At 36.5% G+C, this 22,540-nt stretch overlaps 1 protein-coding gene across 1 annotated transcript in view; it reads left to right on the top strand.

Annotated features, from left to right (window-relative positions):
- The first annotated feature begins 12,765 nt into the window (after positions 1-12,765).
- LOC133656244 (E3 ubiquitin-protein ligase TRIM8-like) overlaps positions 12,766-22,540 on the top strand; it is a 32,664-nt gene continuing 22,889 nt past the window's right edge. Inside the window, 1 exon segment of the mRNA XM_062057190.1 lies at positions 12,766-14,991. Within this exon segment, the coding sequence (XP_061913174.1) occupies positions 14,386-14,991 (606 nt within the window). The 5' untranslated portion in view covers positions 12,766-14,385.

Here is a 22,540-nt window from a genome sequence, read left to right as displayed (position 1 = left end):
CGCACTTTGGGCAACCCAGTTGTAGAAGCTAACTGTTAATGGCCACTATAGTCTTAGTACGGTAGTTCATCCTACGGTCACATATGAGACGTGGGTTATCTTACGTCAGCACCGGAAGTCGTAAAATCAGCGGTTCACCTGGCGGGGGGTTTTAGGGGACGAATAGGGAAGTCCTTCTTTAGCTGCCGTCCTGTTTCATCATATATTGCTGCCTTTGCACCTGTCAATGTTTACTTTTGTATGCACATGAAATCAACAAAAAAATCCTGACTTTGGAGCAATGTTCACGGACTCTAGTGTTTGGCTCTCTATTAGATGCAATGGTTTTCCGTATTGGGATCATGACTTTGGTCCTAACTTGTTCACACCTCCTCATATGGAAGCTACTTTTCCTTGTTGTCTCAAGAAGGGTAGAAATACCAGAACACACATAGAGAGAGATAAGCAGCAGTGTCCAGAGGGATGTCATGGACGTCCGGGCCATTAACAAAGCCCTCTCAAAAAGACTTCCCTGGCCTTCCTCCCTCGCTCGAACCCCCCCCCCCCCCCCCCCCCCCTCCGGTGCTAAAACGTGACACACATGTGCTGCGTGTCACTTGATGACCTCAGCGTTGATACCGGAAGTGGGCGGACAGGGTTTGCTGAGAAACGGCCTTGAGGTCAGCCAGGGGAGGACCGCAGTCTTGCAGCTGCTCAGCTTCAAAATAAAGCAATCGGAATGAAGACGGTTTATTGTAATGCCATTCGGCGTACCAGAGACACATAATCCAGAAGCTTCCGGTCTCTGAGCCACATCCTCGCACACCCGCCTCCAAACTGGACTCAAGTCAACTTTCACATCTGTTTTTTTACCCCCTTGTTGTCGTCCAAGATGGTCATACAGGAAGTATATTAGGGGGAAATTATGATGTCATTGATTTATTTGACATGGATTTGATAAGCTTATATTCATCGCAGTGATTGGAAACATACCCATTTTGGTAGTTTTCACCTTTTTTTTTTTTTTAAAGAACTATAGAAAATGCAATTTTGGCAGAAATGTTGTGTGAATATTGACGAGCCAAAGCCGAAATGAAACGTTAACAGTTGGCCAGATGGCGTCAAGTGACAGAAAATATGAGCAAAACAAGCTAAAGAAGCTAGCATGCTAACATTACTTTCCTACCAATAGCATACTTACAGTTAGCATTTATAAGTCTATATTTTTTTTTAAATGTATAGATTAAGTGTCAAAAAAGCTTTTGTAATAAAGACACACAATATCCTCCAAATTTATTTGCTAAATGTACATACTTTATAAATGCATATTATTTTTAGGCTAACGCAAGTCGTATAAAATGATAATCTTGCAATTGTTGGTAGAAATTTTGTGTGAATGTTGAAGAGCCAAAGCCGAAATGAAACGCTAACAGTTGGCCACATGGCGTCAAGTGGAATAAAACATAAGCAAAACAAGCTAAAGAAGCTAACATGCTAACATTACTTTCCTATCATCAGCATGCTTACAGTTAGCATCTATAAATCTATAAAAATTACAAAAAATTATAGATTAAGTGTCAAAAAAGCTTTTGTAATAAAGACACACAATATCCTCCATATTTATTTACTAAATTTACTTACTCTATAAATGCATATTATTTTTAGGCTAACGCAAGCCATATAAAATGATAATCTTGCAATTTTTGGTAGAAATTTTGTGTGAATATTGACGAGCCAAATCCGAAATGAAACGCTAACAGTTGGCCAGATGGCGTCAAGTGGAATAAAACATGAGCAAAACAAGCTAAAGAAGCTGACATGCTAACATTACTTTCCTATCAATAGCATGCTTACAGTTAGCATCTATAAATCTATAAAAAATTTAAAAAATTATAGATTAAGTGTCAAAAAAGCTTTTGTAATAAAAGACACACAATAACCTCCATATTTATTTACTAAATGTACTTACTTTATAAATGCATATTATTTTTAGGCTAACGCAAGCCGTATAAAATGATAATCTTGCAATTTTTGGTAGAAATTTTGTGTGAATGTTGACGAGCCAAATCCGAAATTAAACGCTAACAGTTGGCCAGATGGCGTCAAGTGACAGAAAATACGAGCAAAACGAGCTAAAGAAGCTAGCATGCTAACATTACTTTCCTACCAATAGCATACTTACAGTTAGCATTTATAAGTCTATCTTTAAAAAAAAAAATTATAGATTAAGTGTCAAAAAAGCTTTTGTAATAAAGGCACACAATAACCTCCATATTTTTTTACTAAATGTACTTACTTTATAAATGCATATTATTTTTAGGCTAACGCAAGCCATATAAAATGATAATCTTGCAATTTTTGGTAGAAATTTTGTGTGAATATTGACGAACTAAAGCCGAAATGAAATGCTAACAGTTGGCCAGATGGCGTCAAGTGAAAAAAAAATATGAGCAAAACGAGCTAAAGAAGCTAGCATGCTAACATTACTTTCCTACCAATAGCATACTTACAGTTAGCATTTATAAGTCTATATTTTTTTTAAAAAATGTATAGATTAAGTGTCAAAAAAGCTTTTGTAATAAAGACACACAATAACCTCCATATTTATTTACTAAATTTACTTACTTTATAAATGCATATTATTTTTAGGCTAACGCAAGCCATGTAAAATGATAATCTTGCAATTTTGGTAGAAATTTTGAAACGCTAACAGTTGGCCAGATGGCGTCAAGTGAAAAAAAATATGAGCAAAACGAGCTAAAGAAGCTAGCATGCTAACATTACTTTCCTATCAATAGCATGCTTACAGTTAGCATCTATAAGTCTAAAAAATAATAATAATAATTATAGATTAAGTGTCAAAAAAGCTTTTGTAATAAAGGTACACATTAACCTCCATATTTACTTACTAAATGTACTTACTTTATAAATGCATATTATTTTTAGGCTAACGCAAGCCGTATAAAATGATAATCTTGCAATTTTTGGTAGAAATTTTGTGTGAATGTTGACGAGCCAAATCCGAAATTAAACGCTAACAGTTGGCCAGATGGCGTCAAGTGACAGAAAATACGAGCAAAACGAGCTAAAGAAGCTAGCATGCTAATATTACTTTCCTATGAATAGCATGCTTACAGTTAGCATCTATAAGTCTATAAAAAATGTTTTTATAGATTTAAGTGTCAAAAAAGCTTTTGTAATAAAGACACACAATATCCTCCATATTTATTTACTAAATGTACATACTTTATAAATGCATATTATTTTTAGGCTAACGCAAGCCGTATAAAATGATAATCTTGCAATTTTTGGTAGAAATTTTGTGTGAATGTTGAAGAGCCAAAGCCGAAATGAAACGCTAACAGTTGGCCAGATGGCGTCAAGTGGAATAAAACATAAGCAAAACAAGCTAAAGAAGCTAACATGCTAACATTACTTTCCTATCATCAGCATGCTTACAGTTAGCATCTATAAATCTATAAAAATTACAAAAAATGTATAGATTAAGTGTCAAAAAAGCTTTTGTAATAAAGACACACAATAACCTCCATATTTATTTACTAAATTTACTTACTTTATAAATGCATATTATTTTTAGGCTAACGCAAGCCATATAAAATGATAATCTTGCAATTTTGGTAGAAATTTTGTGTGAATGTTGAAGAGCCAAAGCCGAAATGAAACGCTAACAGTTGGCCAGATGGCGTCAAGTGAAAAAAATATATGAGCAAAACGAGCTAAAGAAGCTAGCATGCTAACATTACTTTCCTATCAATAGCATGCTTACAGTTAGCATCTATAAATCTTTTTAAAAAAAAATTATAGATTAAGTGTCAAAAAAGCTTTTGCAATAAAGACACACAATATCCTCCATATTTATTTACTAAATGTACTTACTTTATAAATGCATATTATTTTTAGGCTAACGCAAGCCGTATAAAATGATAATCTTGCAATTTTTGGTAGAAATTTTGTGTGAATGTTGACGAGCCAAATCCGAAATTAAACGCTAACAGTTGGCCAGATGGTGTCAAGTGACAGAAAATACGAGCAAAACAAGCTAAAGAAGCTAGCATGCTAACATTACTTTCCTATAAATAGCATGCTTACAGTTAGCATCTATAAGTCTATAAAAAATGTTTTTATAGATTTAAGTGTCAAAAAAGCTTTTGTAATAAAGACACACAATATCCTCCATATTTATTTACTAAATGTACATACTTTATAAATGCATATTATTTTTAGGCTAACGCAAGCCGTATAAAATGATAATCTTGCAATTTTTGGTAGAAATTTTGTGTGAATGTTGAAGAGCCAAAGCCGAAATGAAACGCTAACAGTTGGCCAGATGGCGTCAAGTGGAATAAAACATAAGCAAAACAAGCTAAAGAAGCTAACATGCTAACATTACTTTCCTATCATCAGCATGCTTACAGTTAGCATCTATAAATCTATAAAAATTACAAAAAATGTATAGATTAAGTGTCAAAAAAGCTTTTGTAATAAAGACACACAATAACCTCCATATTTATTTACTAAATTTACTTACTTTATAAATGCATATTATTTTTAGGCTAACGCAAGCCATATAAAATGATAATCTTGCAATTTTGGTAGAAATTTTGTGTGAATGTTGAAGAGCCAAAGCCGAAATGAAACGCTAACAGTTGGCCAGATGGCGTCAAGTGAAAAAAATATATGAGCAAAACGAGCTAAAGAAGCTAGCATGCTAACATTACTTTCCTATCAATAGCATGCTTACAGTTAGCATCTATAAATCTTTTTAAAAAAAAATTATAGATTAAGTGTCAAAAAAGCTTTTGCAATAAAGACACACAATATCCTCCATATTTATTTACTAAATGTACTTACTTTATAAATGCATATTATTTTTAGGCTAACGCAAGCCGTATAAAATGATAATCTTGCAATTTTTGGTAGAAATTTTGTGTGAATGTTGACGAGCCAAATCCGAAATTAAACGCTAACAGTTGGCCAGATGGTGTCAAGTGACAGAAAATACGAGCAAAACAAGCTAAAGAAGCTAGCATGCTAACATTACTTTCCTATAAATAGCATGCTTACAGTTAGCATCTATAAGTCTATAAAAAATGTTTTTATAGATTTAAGTGTCAAAAAAGCTTTTGTAATAAAGACACACAATATCCTCCATATTTATTTACTAAATGTACATACTTTATAAATGCATATTATTTTTAGGCTAACGCAAGCCGTATAAAATGATAATCTTGCAATTTTTGGTAGAAATTTTGTGTGAATGTTGAAGAGCCAAAGCCGAAATGAAACGCTAACAGTTGGCCAGATGGCGTCAAGTGGAATAAAACATAAGCAAAACAAGCTAAAGAAGCTAACATGCTAACATTACTTTCCTATCATCAGCATGCTTACAGTTAGCATCTATAAATCTATAAAAATTACAAAAAATTATAGATTAAGTGTCAAAAAAGCTTTTGTAATAAAGACACACAATATCCTCCATATTTATTTACTAAATTTACTTACTTTATAAATGCATATTAATTTTAGGCTAATGCAAGCCATATAAAATGATAATCTTGCAATTTTGGTAGAAATTTTGTGTGAATGTTGAAAAGCCAAAGCCGAAATAAAACGCTAACAGTTGGCCAGATGGCGTCAAGTGAAAAAAAATATGAGCAAAACGAGCTAAAGAAGCTAACATGCTAACATTACTTTTCTATCAAGAGCATGCTTACAGTTAGCATCTATAAGTCTATAAAAACTAAATGTATAGATTAAGTGTCAAAAAAGCTTTTGTAATAAAGACACACAATATCCTCCATATTTATTTACTAAATTTACTTACTTTATAAATGCATATTATTTTTAGGCTAACGTAAGCCGTATAAAATGATAATCTTGCAATTTTGGTAGAAATTTTGTGTGAATATTGACGAGCCAAAGCCGAAATAAAACGCTAACAGTTGGCCAGATGGCGTCAAGTGAAAAAAAATATGAGCAAAACGAGCTAAAGAAGCTAACATGCTAACATTACTTTTCTATCAAGAGCATGCTTACAGTTAGCATCTATAAGTCTATAAAAACTAAATGTATAGATTAAGTGTCAAAAAAGCTTTTGTAATAAAGACACACAATATCCTCCATATTTATTTACTAAATTTACTTACTTTATAAATGCATATTATTTTTAGGCTAACGTAAGCCGTATAAAATGATAATCTTGCAATTTTGGTAGAAATTTTGTGTGAATATTGACGAGCCAAAGCCGAAATGAAACGCTAACAGATGGCCAGATGGCGTCAAGTGACAGAAAATACGAGCAAAATGAGCTAAAGAAGCTAGCATGCTAACATTACTTTCCTATCAATAGCATGCTTACAGTTAGCATCTATAAGTCTATAAAAAATGTTTTTATAGATTTAAGTGTCAAAAAAGCTTTTGTAATGAAGACACACAATATCCTCCATATTTATTTACTAAATTTACTTACTTTATAAATGCATATTATTTTTAGGCTAACGTAAGCCGTATAAAATGATAATCTTGCAATTTTTGGTAGAAATTTTGTGTGAATATTGACAAGCCAAATCCGAAATGAAACGCTAACAGTTGGCCAGATGGCGTCAAGTGACAGAAAATACGAGCAAAACGAGCTAAAGAAGCTAGCATGCTAACATTACTTTCCTATGAATAGCATGCTTACAGTTAGCATTTATAAGTCTATATTTTTTTTTTAAAATGTATAGATTAAGTGTCAAAAAAGCTTTTGTAATAAAGACACACAATATCCTCCATATTTATTTACTAAATTTACTTACTTTATAAATGCATATTATTTTTAGGCTAACGCAAGCCATGTAAAATGGTAATCTTGCAATTTTGGTAGAAATTTTGTGTGAATATTGACGAGCCAAAGCCGAAATGAAACGCTAACAGTTGGCCAGATGGCGTCAAGTGAAAAAAAATATGAGCAAAACGAGCTAAAGAAGCTAACATGCTAACATTACTTTTCTATCAAGAGCATGCTTACAGTTAGCATCTATAAGTCTAAAAAAAAAATAAAAAAAATTATAGATTAGGTGTCAAAAAAGCTTTTGTAATAAAGGTACACATTAACCTCCATATTTATTTACTAAATGTACTTACTTTATAAATTCATATTATTTTTAGGCTAACGCAAGCCGTATAAAATGATAATCTTGCAATTTTTGGTAGAAATTTTGTGTGAATATTGACGAGCCAAAGCCGAAATGAAACGCTAACAGTTGGCCAGATGCGTCAAGTGACAGAAAATATGAGCAAAACAAGCTAAAGAAGCTAGCATGCTAACATTACTTTCCTACCAATAGCATACTTACAGTTAGCATTTATAAGTCTATATTTTTAAAAAAAAATTATAGATTAAGTGTCAAAAAAGCTTTTGTAATAAAGACACACAATAGCCTCCATATTTATTTACTAAATTTACTTACTTTATAAATGCATATTATTTTTAGGCTAACGCAAGCCGTATAAAATGATAATCTTGCAATTTTTGGTAGAAATTTTGTGTGAATGTTGAAGAGCCAAAGCCGAAATTAAACGCTAACAGTTGGCCAGATGGCGTCAAGTGGAATAAAACATAAGCAAAACAAGCTAAAGAAGCTAACATGCTAACATTACTTTCCTATCAGCATGCTTACAGTTAGCATCTATAAATCTATAAAAATTACAAAAAATTATAGATTAAGTGTCAAAAAAGCTTTTGTAATAAAGACACACAATAACTTCCATATTTATTTACTAAATTTACTTACTTTATAAATGCATATTATTTTTAGGCTAACGCAAGCCATATAAAATGATAATCTTGCAATTTTGGTAGAAATTTTGTGTGAATGTTGAAGAGCCAAAGCCGAAATGAAACGCTAACAGTTGGCCAGATGGCGTCAAGTGAAAAAAAATATGAGCAAAACGAGCTAAAGAAGCTAGCATGCTAACATTACTTTCCTATCAATAGCATGCTTACAGTTAGCATCTATAAATCTATAAATTTTTAAAAAAATTACAGATCAAGTGTCAAAAAAGCTTTTGCAATAAAGACACACAATATCCTCCATATTTATTTACTAAATTTACTTACTTTATAAATGCATATTATTTTTAGGCTAACGCAAGCCGTATAAAATGATAATCTTGCAATTTTTGGTAGAAATTTTGTGTGAATGTTGAAAAGCCAAAGCCGAAATAAAACGCTAACAGTTGGCCAGATGGCGTCAAGTGACAGAAAATACGAGCAAAACGAGCTAAAGAAGCTAGCATGCTAACATTACTTTCCTATGAATAGCATGCTTACAGTTAGCATCTATAAGTCTATAAAAAATGTTTTTATAGATTTAAGTGTCAAAAAAGCTTTTGTAATAAAGACACACAATATCCTCCATATTTATTTACTAAATGTACATACTTTATAAATGCATATTATTTTTAGGCTAACGCAAGCCGTATAAAATGATAATCTTGCAATTTTTGGTAGAAATTTTGTGTGAATGTTGAAGAGCCAAAGCCGAAATAAAACGCTGACAGTTGGCCACATGGCGTCAAGTGGAATAAAACATAAGCAAAACAAGCTAAAGAAGCTAACATGCTAACATTACTTTCCTATCAGCATGCTTACAGTTAGCATCTATAAATCTATAAAAATTACAAAAAATTATAGATTAAGTGTCAAAAAAGCTTTTGTAATAAAGACACACAATAACCTCCATATTTATTTACTAAATTTACTTACTTTATAAATGCATATTATTTTTAGGCTAACGCAAGCCATATAAAATGATAATCTTGCAATTTTTGGTAGAAATTTTGTGTGAATATTGACGAGCCAAATCCGAAATTAAACGCTAACAGTTGGCCAGATGGCATCAAGTGACAGAAAATATGAGCAAAACGAGCTAAAAAAGCTAGCATGCTAACATTACTTTCCTATGAATAGCATGCTTACAGTTAGCATCTATAAGTCTATAAAAAATGTTTTTATAGATTTAAGTGTCAAAAAAGCTTTTGTAATAAAGACACACAATATCCTCCATATTTATTTACTAAATTTACTTACTTTATAAATGCATATTATTTTTAGGCTAACGCAAGCCATATAAAATGATAATCTTGCAATTTTTGGTAGAAATTTTGTGTGAATATTGACGAGCCAAATCCGAAATGAAACGCTAACAGTTGGCCAGATGGCGTCAAGTGACAGAAAATACGAGCAAAACGAGCTAAAGAAGCTAGCATGCTAACATTACTTTCCTATGAATAGCATGCTTACAGTTAGCATCTATAAGTCTATAAAAAATGTTGTTATAGATTTAAGTGTCAAAAAAGCTTTTGTAATAAAGACACACAATAACCTCGATATTTATTTACTAAATTTACTTACTTTATAAATGCATATTATTTTTAGGCTAACGCAAGCCATATAAAATGATAATCTTGCAATTTTGGTAGAAATTTTGAAACGCTAACAGTTGGCCAGATGGCGTCAAGTGAAAAAAAATATGAGCAAAACGAGCTAAAGAAGCTAGCATGCTAACATTACTTTCCTATCAATAGCATGCTTACAGTTAGCATCTATAAGTCTAAAAAATAATAATAATAATTATAGATTAAGTGTCAAAAAAGCTTTTGTAATAAAGGTACACATTAACCTCCATATTTACTTACTAAATGTACTTACTTTATAAATGCATATTATTTTTAGGCTAACACAAGCCGTATATAATGATAATCTTGCAATTTTTGGTAGAAATTTTGTGTGAATATTGACGAGCAAAGCCGAAATGAAACGCTAACAGTTGGCCAGATGGCGTCAAGTGACAGAAAATATGAGCAAAACGAGCTAAAGAAGCTAACATGCTAACATTACTTTTCTATCAAGAGCATGCTTACAGTTAGCATCTATAAGTCTAAAAAATAATAATAATAATTCTAGATTAAGTGTCAAAAAAGCTTTTGTAATAAAGGCACACATTAACCTCCATATTTATTTACTAAATGTACTTACTTTATAAATGCATATTATTTTTAGGCTAACGCAAGCCGTATAAAATGATAATCTTGCAATTTTTGGTAGAAATTTTGTGTGAATGTTGACGAGCCAAATCCGAAATTAAACGCTAACAGTTGGCCAGATGGCATCAAGTGACAGAAAATACGAGCAAAACGAGCTAAAGAAGCTAGCATGCTAACATTACTTTCCTATGAATAGCATGCTTACAGTTAGCATCTATAAGTCTATAAAAAATGTTTTTATAGATTTAAGTGTCAAAAAAGCTTTTGTAATAAAGACACACAATATCCTCCATATTTATTTACTAAATTTACTTACTTTATAAATGCATATTATTTTTAGGCTAACGCAAGCCATGTAAAATGATAATCTTGCAATTTTGGTAGAAATTTTGTGTGAATATTGACGAGCCAAAGCCGAAATGAAACGCTAACAGTTGGCCAGATGGCGTCAAGTGAAAAAAAATATGAGCAAAACGAGCTAAAGAAGCTAACATGCTAACATTACTTTTCTATCAAGAGCATGCTTACAGTTAGCATCTATAAGTCTAAAAAATAATAATAATAATTCTAGATTAAGTGTCAAAAAAGCTTTTGTAATAAAGGCACACATTAACCTCCATATTTATTTACTAAATGTACTTACTTTATAAATGCATATTATTTTTAGGCTAACGCAAGCCGTATAAAATGATAATCTTGCAATTTTTGGTAGAAATTTTGTGTGAATATTGACGAGCCAAATCCGAAATGAAACGCTAACAGTTGGCCAGATGGCGTCAAGTGACAGAAAATACGAGCAAAACGAGCTAAAGAAGCTAGCATGCTAACATTACTTTCCTATGAATAGCATGCTTACAGTTAGCATCTATAAGTTTATAAAAAATGTTTTTATAGACTTAAGTGTCAAAAAAGCTTTTGTAATAAAGACACACAATATCCTCCATATTTATTTACTAAATTTACTTACTTTATAAATGCATATTATTTTTAGGCTAACGCAAGCCATATAAAATGATAATCTTGCAATTTTTGGTAGAAATTTTGTGTGAATATTGACGAGCCAAATCCGAAATGAAACGCTAACAGTTGGCCAGATGGCGTCAAGTGACAGAAAATACGAGCAAAACGAGCTAAAGAAGCTAGCATGCTAACATTACTTTCCTATGAATAGCATGCTTACAGTTAGCATCTATAAGTCTATAAAAAATGTTGTTATAGATTTAAGTGTCAAAAAAGCTTTTGTAATAAAGACACACAATATCCCCCATATTTATTTACTAAATTTACTTACTTTATAAATGCATATTATTTTTAGGCTAACGCATGCCATGTAAAATGATAATCTTGCAATTTTGGTAGAAATTTTGTGTGAATATTGACGAGCCAAAGCCGAAATGAAACGCTAACAGTTGGCCAGATGGCGTCAAGTGAAAAAAAATATGAGCAAAACGAGCTAAAGAAGCTAACATGCTAACATTACTTTTCTATCAAGAGCATGCTTACAGTTAGCATTAGTGAAATAACAAAATATATGACACTGGGGTGTATTCTGGCTAATATAGCTAAAAAAAAAAAAATCTAGCATGCTAATGTTAGCATGCTAAAATGCTAACTGTAACATGCGGCAGGTAGCAGAATTTTAAAACACTGTATTTTCAACCCCACAATTTTTTTCTGACTAATTTTTATTCAATGAAATTATCAGCATAATTCATATGCAAAAAAATATTTTTTTATACATTAAGTGTCAAAAAAGCCTTTGTAATAAAGACACACATTAACCTCCATATTTACTTACCAAATGTACTTACTTTATCCATCCATCCATTTATTTTCTACCGCTTGTCTTACTTTATAGATGCATATTATTTTTAGGCTAACGCGAGCCAGATAAAATTATGTTGTTGGCCCCTGGGCCACAGTCTGACAAATTAAAGAATGCAGGGGCCATTTTGGTAGTTTTTCACCTTTTTTTTTTAAAGAACTATAGAAAATGCAATTTTGGTAGAAAATTTTAAAACAGCAAAATTTTAAAACACTGTATTTTTAACCCCACCATTTTTTTCCGACTCATTTTTATTCAATGCATAATTCAAATGCGAAAAAATACATTTTTTGTAATGCTAATTTAGCTAAAAGATTAAATTAAATAAAAATGTGCATGCTAATGTTAGGGAATTTTAAAACACAATTTTTTTCTGACAAATTTTTATTAAATGAAATTGTCAGTATAATTCCATGCATCCATCCATTTTCTACCGCTTGTCCCTTTCGGGGTTGCTGGGGGTCACTTGAGCCTATCTCAAATGCAAAAAAATATTTTTATAGATTAAGTGTCAAAAAAGCTTTTGTAGTAAAGACACCTCCACATTTACTTACTAAATGTACTTTTTTTTAAATCATATTGTATATGTATTGTGTGCTTTTTTTTCTTTTTCTCTCTCTTTCTTTACTTTTTCATTTAAATTGTAATTTTTTTTGCTGCCTTTTTTACATCACGGCCAGGGGACTATAGATGAAAACTAGCCTTCTGGCTAATTCTGGCTTTTTTAACCATGTGTAGTCATGTGTTTTATTGAAATTGCATTGTCCCCTTTGAAATAAACTAATCTTAATCTTACTTTATAGATGCATATTATTTTTACGCCTAACACAAGCCATGATCTTGCCCTTGGGCCTTTGAGTTTCACACCTGTGATTCATGGCGTCTTTTTTAATTTGTTCCCTACCCCCCACCCCTTTCTTTCCAAATCTACTTCCGGGAGCTTTTATTCTGACAAACCGGAAGTGTCCCATTTATGCTGCTGGGCTTGACGCTGGTGGTGTCGAGAAGCATCCAGCTCGCCCGCATTCCTCTTCTCCCTCTCTGGCGACAGCCTGACGGAGACGTAGGAAAAAAGAACCAAAGGCAGACAAGAAAACTAAAACGGTCCACCAGCACCATCTTTTAACTGGATTTTTTAATAAACCGAGAGTGGACTCACACGGGAGACCGGATGACCAAATATGGCCGCGACTAAATAAGCACGTCAGAGCCTGCTGATGGACTTTTGGACCTAATAGCAGCGTGAAAGAACAAAAAAAACATTTTATTGTTGTGGTGTTCCGTGCTGAATGTCGACTAAAATGAAGTGGAGCTTCGGTGGAACAACAACGAAGCTCTCCACGGTGGCTATCCTGTGTTGTTTTAATACCAAGATGGCTGATGACAGCTAGCCCTAACAAGGACAGCAGCAAAGAGAGAGAGAGAGAGAGCGACGTCTCCCCTTTTCAAACATCTCCTCGTCGTGTATATATTTTTGTATTTTTCTCCGAAGAACACTGCTTTTTTTATATAGCATTCACAACAATACTGCATTTGGTTGTCGCCTTGTGAGGAAAGTGCGTGTTAAAATGGTGAGGTGAGTCTTTCCATGATTTGAGTCGAGATAAGGAAGTGGATCAGATATGTCGTTGAATTGTGAAAAATCGAATTAAATCGTCTTTTTACGGTTTATTTGATCGATGTGTCGACATTCCTACGGATCCTTTTTTGAAAGCTTTTTTTTTTTGTTTAGCTTAGCTCAGTTAGCTTCACTCCACCATTTAAGAGCCCAAATATGCCGAGAATATGCGGTTTTTTATTATTTATGATTTAGCCACCTAATGAGATTGGAAGGCGTTTTGTTGTCGAGTGGAAAGTGCTAGAAGGAAATATATGTATGTGCATTTTATCATGGCGTTTTCACGTCAAATTACAGCCTCCGAGGCGACGCCGCTGTTAATCCGACGTGAGCGAGCTTGTTCCGGGTTGGTGGTGCATTCACGGCCGCTGTAACAGAACCGAGCCCTGGCTTTTCGGCAAGAAAAAAAAGGGGGAATAAATCAGGTTTTTGTTTTTTTTAAAGAGCTGCGTTAGTGTATTTGTATGTGTGGTAAATCAGGGTGTGGGCCTGTGTGGTTCAGTTCTGGGTCCAGGTTGATATTAGTCGTATTCAATGTGAGGCTTGTCTGCAGATTAATCATTTTGCCTGTTAAGTTATCCGTGCCTTGTTTGAATTCCAAGGTTTACCTGCAGGCTTGTAGCTTCCTGTAGGCCACACAAACACAGGCCCTGTAGTGTGTGTCATCGTGGGGAAGTTTGCAGGCAGCCTTGCTCTCTTTCTCTCTCTCTCTCTGCTATCAGTTTACTGGAACTTCACGCTACAGCAATAACTAACCGCAAGTCAGAGTTTGTGAGGGCCGAGTTACTTTGGCGTGATCCGTCAAGACTACGTCAGGTCGTGTTTTTTTTCCCTTTTACCCCCGGCCCCTCCGAAACTGGCAGGTTTCGGGTTCCCTAGGAACAGAAAGACGGAAACCCGGAGGAGCCGGCGTATGTCTGCCCGCGCCACCATGACGTCCGACATGGCCGAGACGTGGAGGAACTGTTTCGAGGAAGAGCTCATATGCCCCATCTGCCTGCACGTCTTCTCGGAGCCCATCCAGCTGCCCTGCAAGCACAACTTCTGCCGGGCCTGCATCAGCGAGGCGTGGGCCAAGGACTCGTCGATAACCCGCTGCCCCGAGTGCAACCACGCGTACGCGCAGAAGCCCAGCCTGGAGAAGAACCACAAGCTGTCCAACATCGTGGAGAAGTACAACGCCCTGAGCGTGGAGAAGGCCCAGTCGCCGCCGCCGCAGTGCATCCTGTGCCGCCGCGGCCCGCCGCTCCCCGCCGTCAAGGTGTGCCTGCGCTGCAACGCGCCGTGCTGCCAGTCGCACGTCCAGACGCACCTGCAGCAGCCGTGCTCGGCGCTCGGGCACCTGCTGGTCGAGGCCGAGGCCGTGAAGGCGTGGACGTGCCCGCAGCACGACGAGTACCGGCTCTACCACTGCGAGGCTGAGCAGACGGCGGTGTGCCAGTACTGCTGTTTTGCACGCTGCCACCCCAGTCACGGGCACGCCGTCGCTGACGTGGAGCTCCGCCGCAACGACATCAGAGTAAGAAGACGCATGCACACACCTAGCATGTTTACATATAGGTTAGATGCTATGTCACAAACAGACCACTACCTTCACAACAATAGCAGTGCGCCATTTTCAATTGACCCATCATCAAAACAAATTAGCGGAAGTCCCGTTTCAGTCGAAACTGTATCACGATTAGGGATGATGTTTGATAAGAAATTATCGAACCGATTCCTTATCGATTCTCTTATCGAATCCAGATAGGTTGTTGTATATGGAAAAAAACACAATATTTGGTTTAACAAAAGCTCACTTTTATTTTATAATTAAAAAAAATAAAAATTAAATATTGACTGTTACCCCCCTAAAAAAAAAATATTGACTGTTCCCAAAGTATATTAAGTGGGATTTTTCAGAAAAACAAATATATACAGTAACACAAAAACAACCTGTCTCTGTGATCACTGTAGGTGTATAAATAATAATATAGTGTTAAATAAAATCAGTCCCTTGGGCACAAAACTGAAAATAATACAGCTCTCCAAAAAGTGCACTTCTGCTGCTATTGGAACATACTAACTACACACACTATGACACTAAGAACAACAATTCTTCCCCCCTTACATGAGAGCAAAGCCTGGCAATAATTGCATATTGCCTGTTCTGCCCTCACTATACGTGTTGAGGTTATACAGTTTGTCAGACAGCTAATAAACAATCCAAAGCAGATTAATCCATTTAGGCTCTTTATTGTTGTTGATCTTGCTTCGTCTTTTCCTATCTTTACTTTTGTCTTGCACTGGACTGTTTTTTTTTTGTTTTTATAACTGAAATACACACAATGACAAATGTAAAAGCTATGTGATTCAATTAACATACTGAAATTTAATACACAATATGTAAATATTAGCTTCACACAAATATACAGTACTATCATCAAACAAATACTTCTGAGTGTTGAAACTATTTCGATGGTGGAAATACACGACTGGCAGCCATTTTAAGTCCTCAAAACATCCATTGAAACAGTGCACAAAAATCGTTTTTCAATAAACATTTTAGTATCAAACTTAACCACTTTCCACCTTAATATTGAGTTACATAAACAAGTTAAACAGGTTACTTACAGACTTATCTTTTCCAAGGCTTGTAAGAGCTAACACAACTTGTCTACTTCTCAATTGTCTCGCCAACCCGGAAGTGCCCAGACTAATGACGCGTAGTATTTTCATATCGCCACAAGGTGTCAGTAAGAGTCTACAATCAAATCGGCATAACATTGCAGTCCCACAGGACATTTCCTGTACGTGGGAAGGGATTCGTTCCCAGGGATTCGAATAAAGAACCAAAGCTTTTTCTTTACTATAGTAGCCTAGATAACGGGAACCGGTTCTCAAAAAGGGATTTGAGTCCATGGAATCGGTTCTTTTCTTATCGAACAACCGGGAGAACCGATTTCGAACATCATCCCTAATCACGATATAAGTGCTTTACATCGGTCGATAGCGATAACTATTGATATTTTTTTTATGACCCATCGAAAATAAGGACCATGTGGAAAATATATTAAATGTAAACATTTTTATTTAACATGTAACCTTCCTCTAATTATAATCCCCCCCAGCTATTAAAGCAGAAAGGAAGGGAAATGTCAACACGTATGAAAAACATTGAATCAACGTAAAACTAAATTTGAAGATTAAATTGAACACTTGACAATAACCTCGTAAAATGAAGGTGCAAATGTCAGAAATGTTTAATAAAGCTCAACTAAATGGTGCACAGTGTGAAAATGTAAACATAGAGAAACCCGAGAACTATTTTCTGCAGGTTCAGTGCCAGGAAGTTACAGCTGTGCTCTAAAGGGTGAGCCCGCGCGGCTAAGGTGGTGTGGTATTACCGGTCTTAGTGGGGACAAGCACTTCGCATCATTTACAGACCACATTGGTCTGAATACGGTCCGTTTTTGTTTTTTTTATCCAAAAAACTGCCATACTGTCCAGGTGACTATTCCTTTTTTATCCACAATTTCTTCGTTCTCTGCAGAACTCATTATTACTTTATTTTCATTCCATGCGAAGAATCAACCGCCAGACAACACGACGGCGCAACCAATCTTGATAGTTTAGCGTTACCTAGGGGTGTAACGGTACACAAAAATTTCGGTTCGGTACGTACCTCAGTTTAGAGGTCACGGTTCGGTTCATTTTCGGTACAGTAAGAAAACAACAAAATATACATTTTTGGGTTATTTATTTACCAAATTTGCAAAATCTTCCACCAAAAATATTTTTCTTAGTGGAATATTTGACGTGAAGTAATCGGAACCTTGGATAGGTCAATAATTCATAATAACATTGATTTGGATTCAATATTATGTTTTGAGCAATGACAGTTTGAAAGAAAAAAAACCACCTTTGTTTTATTAGTCAACATTGCAACTTTTTCTAAATTGCATTTAACCTTTAAGCTTTTTTAGTTCACTTTTATTATGTTTTTGTTTATTTTAATAATATTTTTAGAATGTGCCGTGGGCCTTTAAAACATTAGCTGTGGGTCGCAAATGGCCTCCGGGGCACACTTTTGACACCCCTGCTATAGCTAATAAAAAATTAAATCTGATAAATCTATGGATAAAAAGCAGAGCCTGACGACGCATGCGCGTTTATCATAACTCTCTCGCTCTCTCTGTCTCTGCCCCTCCCTCACCAATGCTGCTGCCCTCCACAATTTGTTTTGTTTTCAACCCCTTCTTAACCCTGGACGTACATTGAAAATACACGCAACCCTAACTCAAAATGCCGGACATTTGAGGCATTTAAGAAACTTTGCCCGGACAGCTCCGCAAAAGAGGGCATGTCCGGTGAAAAGAGGACGTATGGTCAGTCTTATCGTAGCCCGGTCGTTGCTAACATGCCGTGTGTTGTGCCTCTGTGTGCATTGTTTACACAACGTGCGGTACGCTACTTAATATGTCCGTGTGGAAACTCGTTCGGTACACCTCCGAACCGAACCGAAACCCCCGTACCGAAACAGTTCAATACAAATACACGTACCGTTACACCCCTACTGTTACCTGATTTGCTGTCAGCGTGTCACTCCCACTGATCAGTGATCACTTCCTGCGTTGCTTTGTTACCAGAGAGTGAGTGCTTTTGTTCATGCAACCAACCTTGCTTCGCAATTTCCGGTTTCTTCCGACTAAGGGGGGAAAAAAATGCAATGCATTTTTTATCAACATCGATGATGTGTCTATGGCGATGTATATTGGTATCGTTTTATCGCCCGTAAAATATCACGTTGGCGACTCGTGCAAGTAGGCGTTTCTGTGCGATCATTAGGGGCCTGGCAGCTTTGTGCGTCGCACACAAAGCTATCACTTTACACGTCGTGTAACACATTTGAATGTGCTTCTCTGTGGCGGTCACTTTTCAGTGCATCATCCAGCCGTTGCAGTTGTCGCGATCCTTCTCATCTGTCGGAATGCCACACAATGCAGCCACGGGCGGAACAATAAGGGTCTCTCTATGGGAAGGCTGTGTGTGTGTGTGTGTGTGTGTGTGTGTGTGTGTGTGTGTGTGTGTGTGTGTGTGTGTGTGTGTGTGTGTGTGTGTGTGTGTGTGTGTGTGTGTGTGTGTGTGTGTGTGTGTGTGTGTGTGTGTGTGTGTGTGTGTGTGTGTGTGTGTGTGTGTGTGTGTGTGTGTGTGTAGGGGGGGGGGGTTGCTTATCTCCACAGCACAGGTGCATCCTCGCTCGCGGATAGCTGGTTCTCCGGCGGCGGATTATAATGATTCGTCGCTCGATTCTGTGGCTTTTTTTTTTTTTTTTTAAATTACATCTTGCTTTCCTGGGGGTTTTGAATGGCCCATACTTTTTTTTTTTTTTTTAAGAGTGGCGTTCACGGCTGACTCATGACGTTTACCCAACACCCGCTTAGGGAGTCAACCCTTGTCACGCCGCCTTGTACTTCCTGTCGCAATGAGTCAGCTTTACGGGTGAGCGGGGTGAACTCAAAACAGCCATCACGCCCCGCGCCCCCTCCAAAAAAATAAATCCTTTCCGTCTCTCCTTACATTATTAATCGGGCGGCTGGACGGTAATTAGAGGCCGATGAATTATTTAAGCCACAAGATGGGCTTGAATATTTACATTGCAGTAGCTTTCTTTACAGTTACAATTAATTATAGTTACGTGTTCGCAATATTGGATCCAGTATAAAAAATGAGTCATATATTTACATATTCCCCACACCGTGACGAGCCAATGAGATGGTCCCATTCAGTGCAATAACATGGCAACGTTGATTCAAGTCATATCAGCCATGTTTAATTTGTTTCAACTCGCTGCCAGCAGACGACTCCCCCTCCACCCTCCACCAGCACCTCCCATTGGCCCCTCCCATCAAATTCACCTCAGTGGCTCTACAGCACCTCCAGGCGTGGGCCGACCTCCCCCTCGGCCCCTGCTCTGGTGTTGGCGCTGATGGAAAAGACACTGTGGTGAAATGACAGCTAAAGAGGGGCCCCCTCCCTTTAGTTCTGCCCTAAACCCACCCCCTTTGACCTCCTCCACCTCCTCCTATTCCCCCCCAAACGTATCCATAGCTGCAACATCCCTCTGGTAAGCCTCAGCTCCCTCAGCCCTTCTGCTTTTTTTTTTTCTATCCCTGCCTTGCCCTGCCCTAGCCTCTGCTCGGAGCCCGACTCAATCAATCAGAACAACCAGGTCACAGTCCTGGATGTAACATGGCAACCGAGTGTGTGTGTGTGTGTGTGATATCTAGGCCAGTGCTTTTCAGACATGTGCTGCTGAGAAGTTTGCAGAAGTTCCAAAGCAGCTGATTACACTGAGAACTGGTGATAAAATCAGATGTTTGCTCGGAGCGAACAGATAATGGCAAGCGTGTTGGGTTGGTGGGTACACGTGGACGTAGAACAATGTAAAACGCGCCTTTTCGACGTTGTCTTAGCATTAAACGAATGGTGAAATAAAAGACAGGGCCTGGCGAGCACGTAGCGGGTCTGTGCGGCGACATGTCGCTCTGAGCACTAACGTAGCAACGGGCTAATGTTTGTTGAATCTAGATCACCGCTTTATTCCGGTCCGCCTGTGTTTGCAGACGTTTCTTTAAACGTCAACAGGAGCTGGGAATTTCAGGCTACTTGATATGACAACAAACAACAAACTGTCAGTTATTCATTTAAACAACAGAAATTTGTATGCAAACTACAACGCAGTGAAGCATTTTTTTGGGAAAAATTCAACAAACCTTTTAAAGTGGTCGTTAATCTCAGAAACATGAATAGATGCTAAAAGAGGAATGGATTTTGAATTGGAAGGATATGAACTATATTATATAATAGGGGTGTAACGGTACGTGTATTTGTATTGAACCGTTTCGGTACGGGGGTTTCCGTTCGGTTCGGAGGTGTACCGAACGAGTTTCCACACGAACATATTAAGTAGCCGCCTCCGCTTCCTTCTGCCTCTGTTTCTGTCAGTACTCTACACAGCACCCAACATTGTCCCACCCACACAACCATGTGATTGGTTACAAACAGAGCGGTAACAGCCAATCAGCAGTGCGTATTTAGAGCGGTAACAGCCAATCAGCAGTGCGTATTCAGAGCACATGTAGTCAGTGCTTAGCGTTTAGCAGGTAAGCATCAGGCAGCGGACTCTCCCCAAATTATAATAAACACCTCCCAGTCAACTACTAGTAACATCACTATGAGCCCGTTGACCTTCAAGAAATATAAAAGGCAGCTCGGCTCGCTCGCAGTCCTGGCTTGAGGTGAAGGCTAATTCGCTTTTAGCGTAACGTTAGCTTATTTTGCGGTGTGTTTGTGTGTGTGTTACGGACAGCAAAGCCCTGTCTGTCTGTTATTTCACTTGACCTTTTTCTGTGTTGATTGAGCTGTGTTGAAGCAGCAAAAAAGGACATTATGTTAAATGAAGAGTTTCTGTCTCTGATAGTTGATATAATAATGTAACTGCATCATAAAGCCTACATGAACTCCATGGTGTTCAGGGATGAATAGTCTCTCCTATTGCTATTGTACCATTTTTTCAGCTATAGTTACATTAATCATTAGTAATGCAGCGGCCTAGTTTTTAATGGCAGGGTCCCTGCTATCACATGTTGATAAAAATATAACATTTACATAATAAATCAACTACAGGCTTCCCAAATGCTGTAATAAATTAAGCATGATGAGTTGACTTGAAACTGTTTAATGTTGCACTTTTTACATGTAGAAGAAAAGTTTTGTCATTTTATTTAATCTGAGCAACAACTTGAGGCAGTTTAATGTTGATTAACGTGGGCAGAATTATTATAGTCTTCCCAATGTTAAAAGGATAAAGCCATTGTTTACAAATTTGGTAAATAAATAACAAAAATTTTATATTTTGTTGTTTTCTTACTATACCAAAAATGAACCGAACCATGACCTCTAAACCGAGGTACGTACCGAATCGAAATTTTTGTGTACCGTTACACCCCTATTATATAAACAGAACCAACAACAACAGAGTGTGAGTAGCTATGTATGTGATGAATAACTTAAACTACAAATTGGTAAACAAATATGTCATTAGCTATTGATAATATCTTAGAATGTCTAACCATTGAAATATGGCATGAAAAAAACAAGAACGTATCAATCATCTGCATATAATGCTCACCTAAGTCCAACATTGATGTGTTCGAGAACTGGAGTAAGGCAATTACTTTCTTCTGTGTAGACTTTAACATTGACCTCTTGAACCCTAACAAACAAAATCCCATATATGACTTTATAGACACAATGTATAGCCTGAGTTTATATCCTAAAATCACTAGGACAAGCAGAATGTCAGGACACAGCGCCCCACTAATGATTTTGAAAATAATACCCAGAGTCGTCTGCTAATATCCGACATCGGTGATCATCTGCCAGTTTTCATAATCTATGCCGAAAACTACAAGAAGAGGAACATAGATGACAGAAAGACATTTCAAAGAATATGCCCAGAACAAAGTATGACAGCTTTCAGGAATGATCTGAGAGATCAAAGTTAGGACAATTTATACAGTGAAAATGATGCATATGGTAATTTTAATACTTTCAAGATGCATTATGGCAAACATTGTCCATTGAAACAACTTGGTTAGAAGCAAAAGAAAAACAGACAACCAAAAGGACTGGAAAATGCTTGCAACAAGAAAAATGTATAACACAAAGATCTACAGAGGCAGAAAACAAGTACAAAATGTATAAGAACAAGCTAACTGGCAAACTAAGAACGCGTAGGAAAGAATATTAGTCAATTATTAGATAGGAACAAAAACAAATGGAGAGCAACATGGGGCATCCTAAATAGCATTATTAACAATAGTGCTAAGAAGGATTATCCTAGATAATTCTCAGATGGAAATGTAAAAAATGACAATATGAACAAAGTAGTTGAAAGCTTTAATAAGTACTTTGTGAACATTAGACGAAATCTGGAGGAAAAGATTCCAGATCGCGGGTCAGTTGAGGACTTGAATGACACTAAAGACAGAAATCCCAACTCGATGTTCCTCAAAGGTGTGACA

Source organism: Entelurus aequoreus, linkage group LG08 (genome assembly GCF_033978785.1).
Source record: "Entelurus aequoreus isolate RoL-2023_Sb linkage group LG08, RoL_Eaeq_v1.1, whole genome shotgun sequence".
In the NCBI taxonomy this organism is placed as follows: Eukaryota; Metazoa; Chordata; class Actinopteri; order Syngnathiformes; family Syngnathidae; genus Entelurus; species Entelurus aequoreus.
This window is presented reverse-complemented; position numbering and strand designations above follow the sequence as displayed.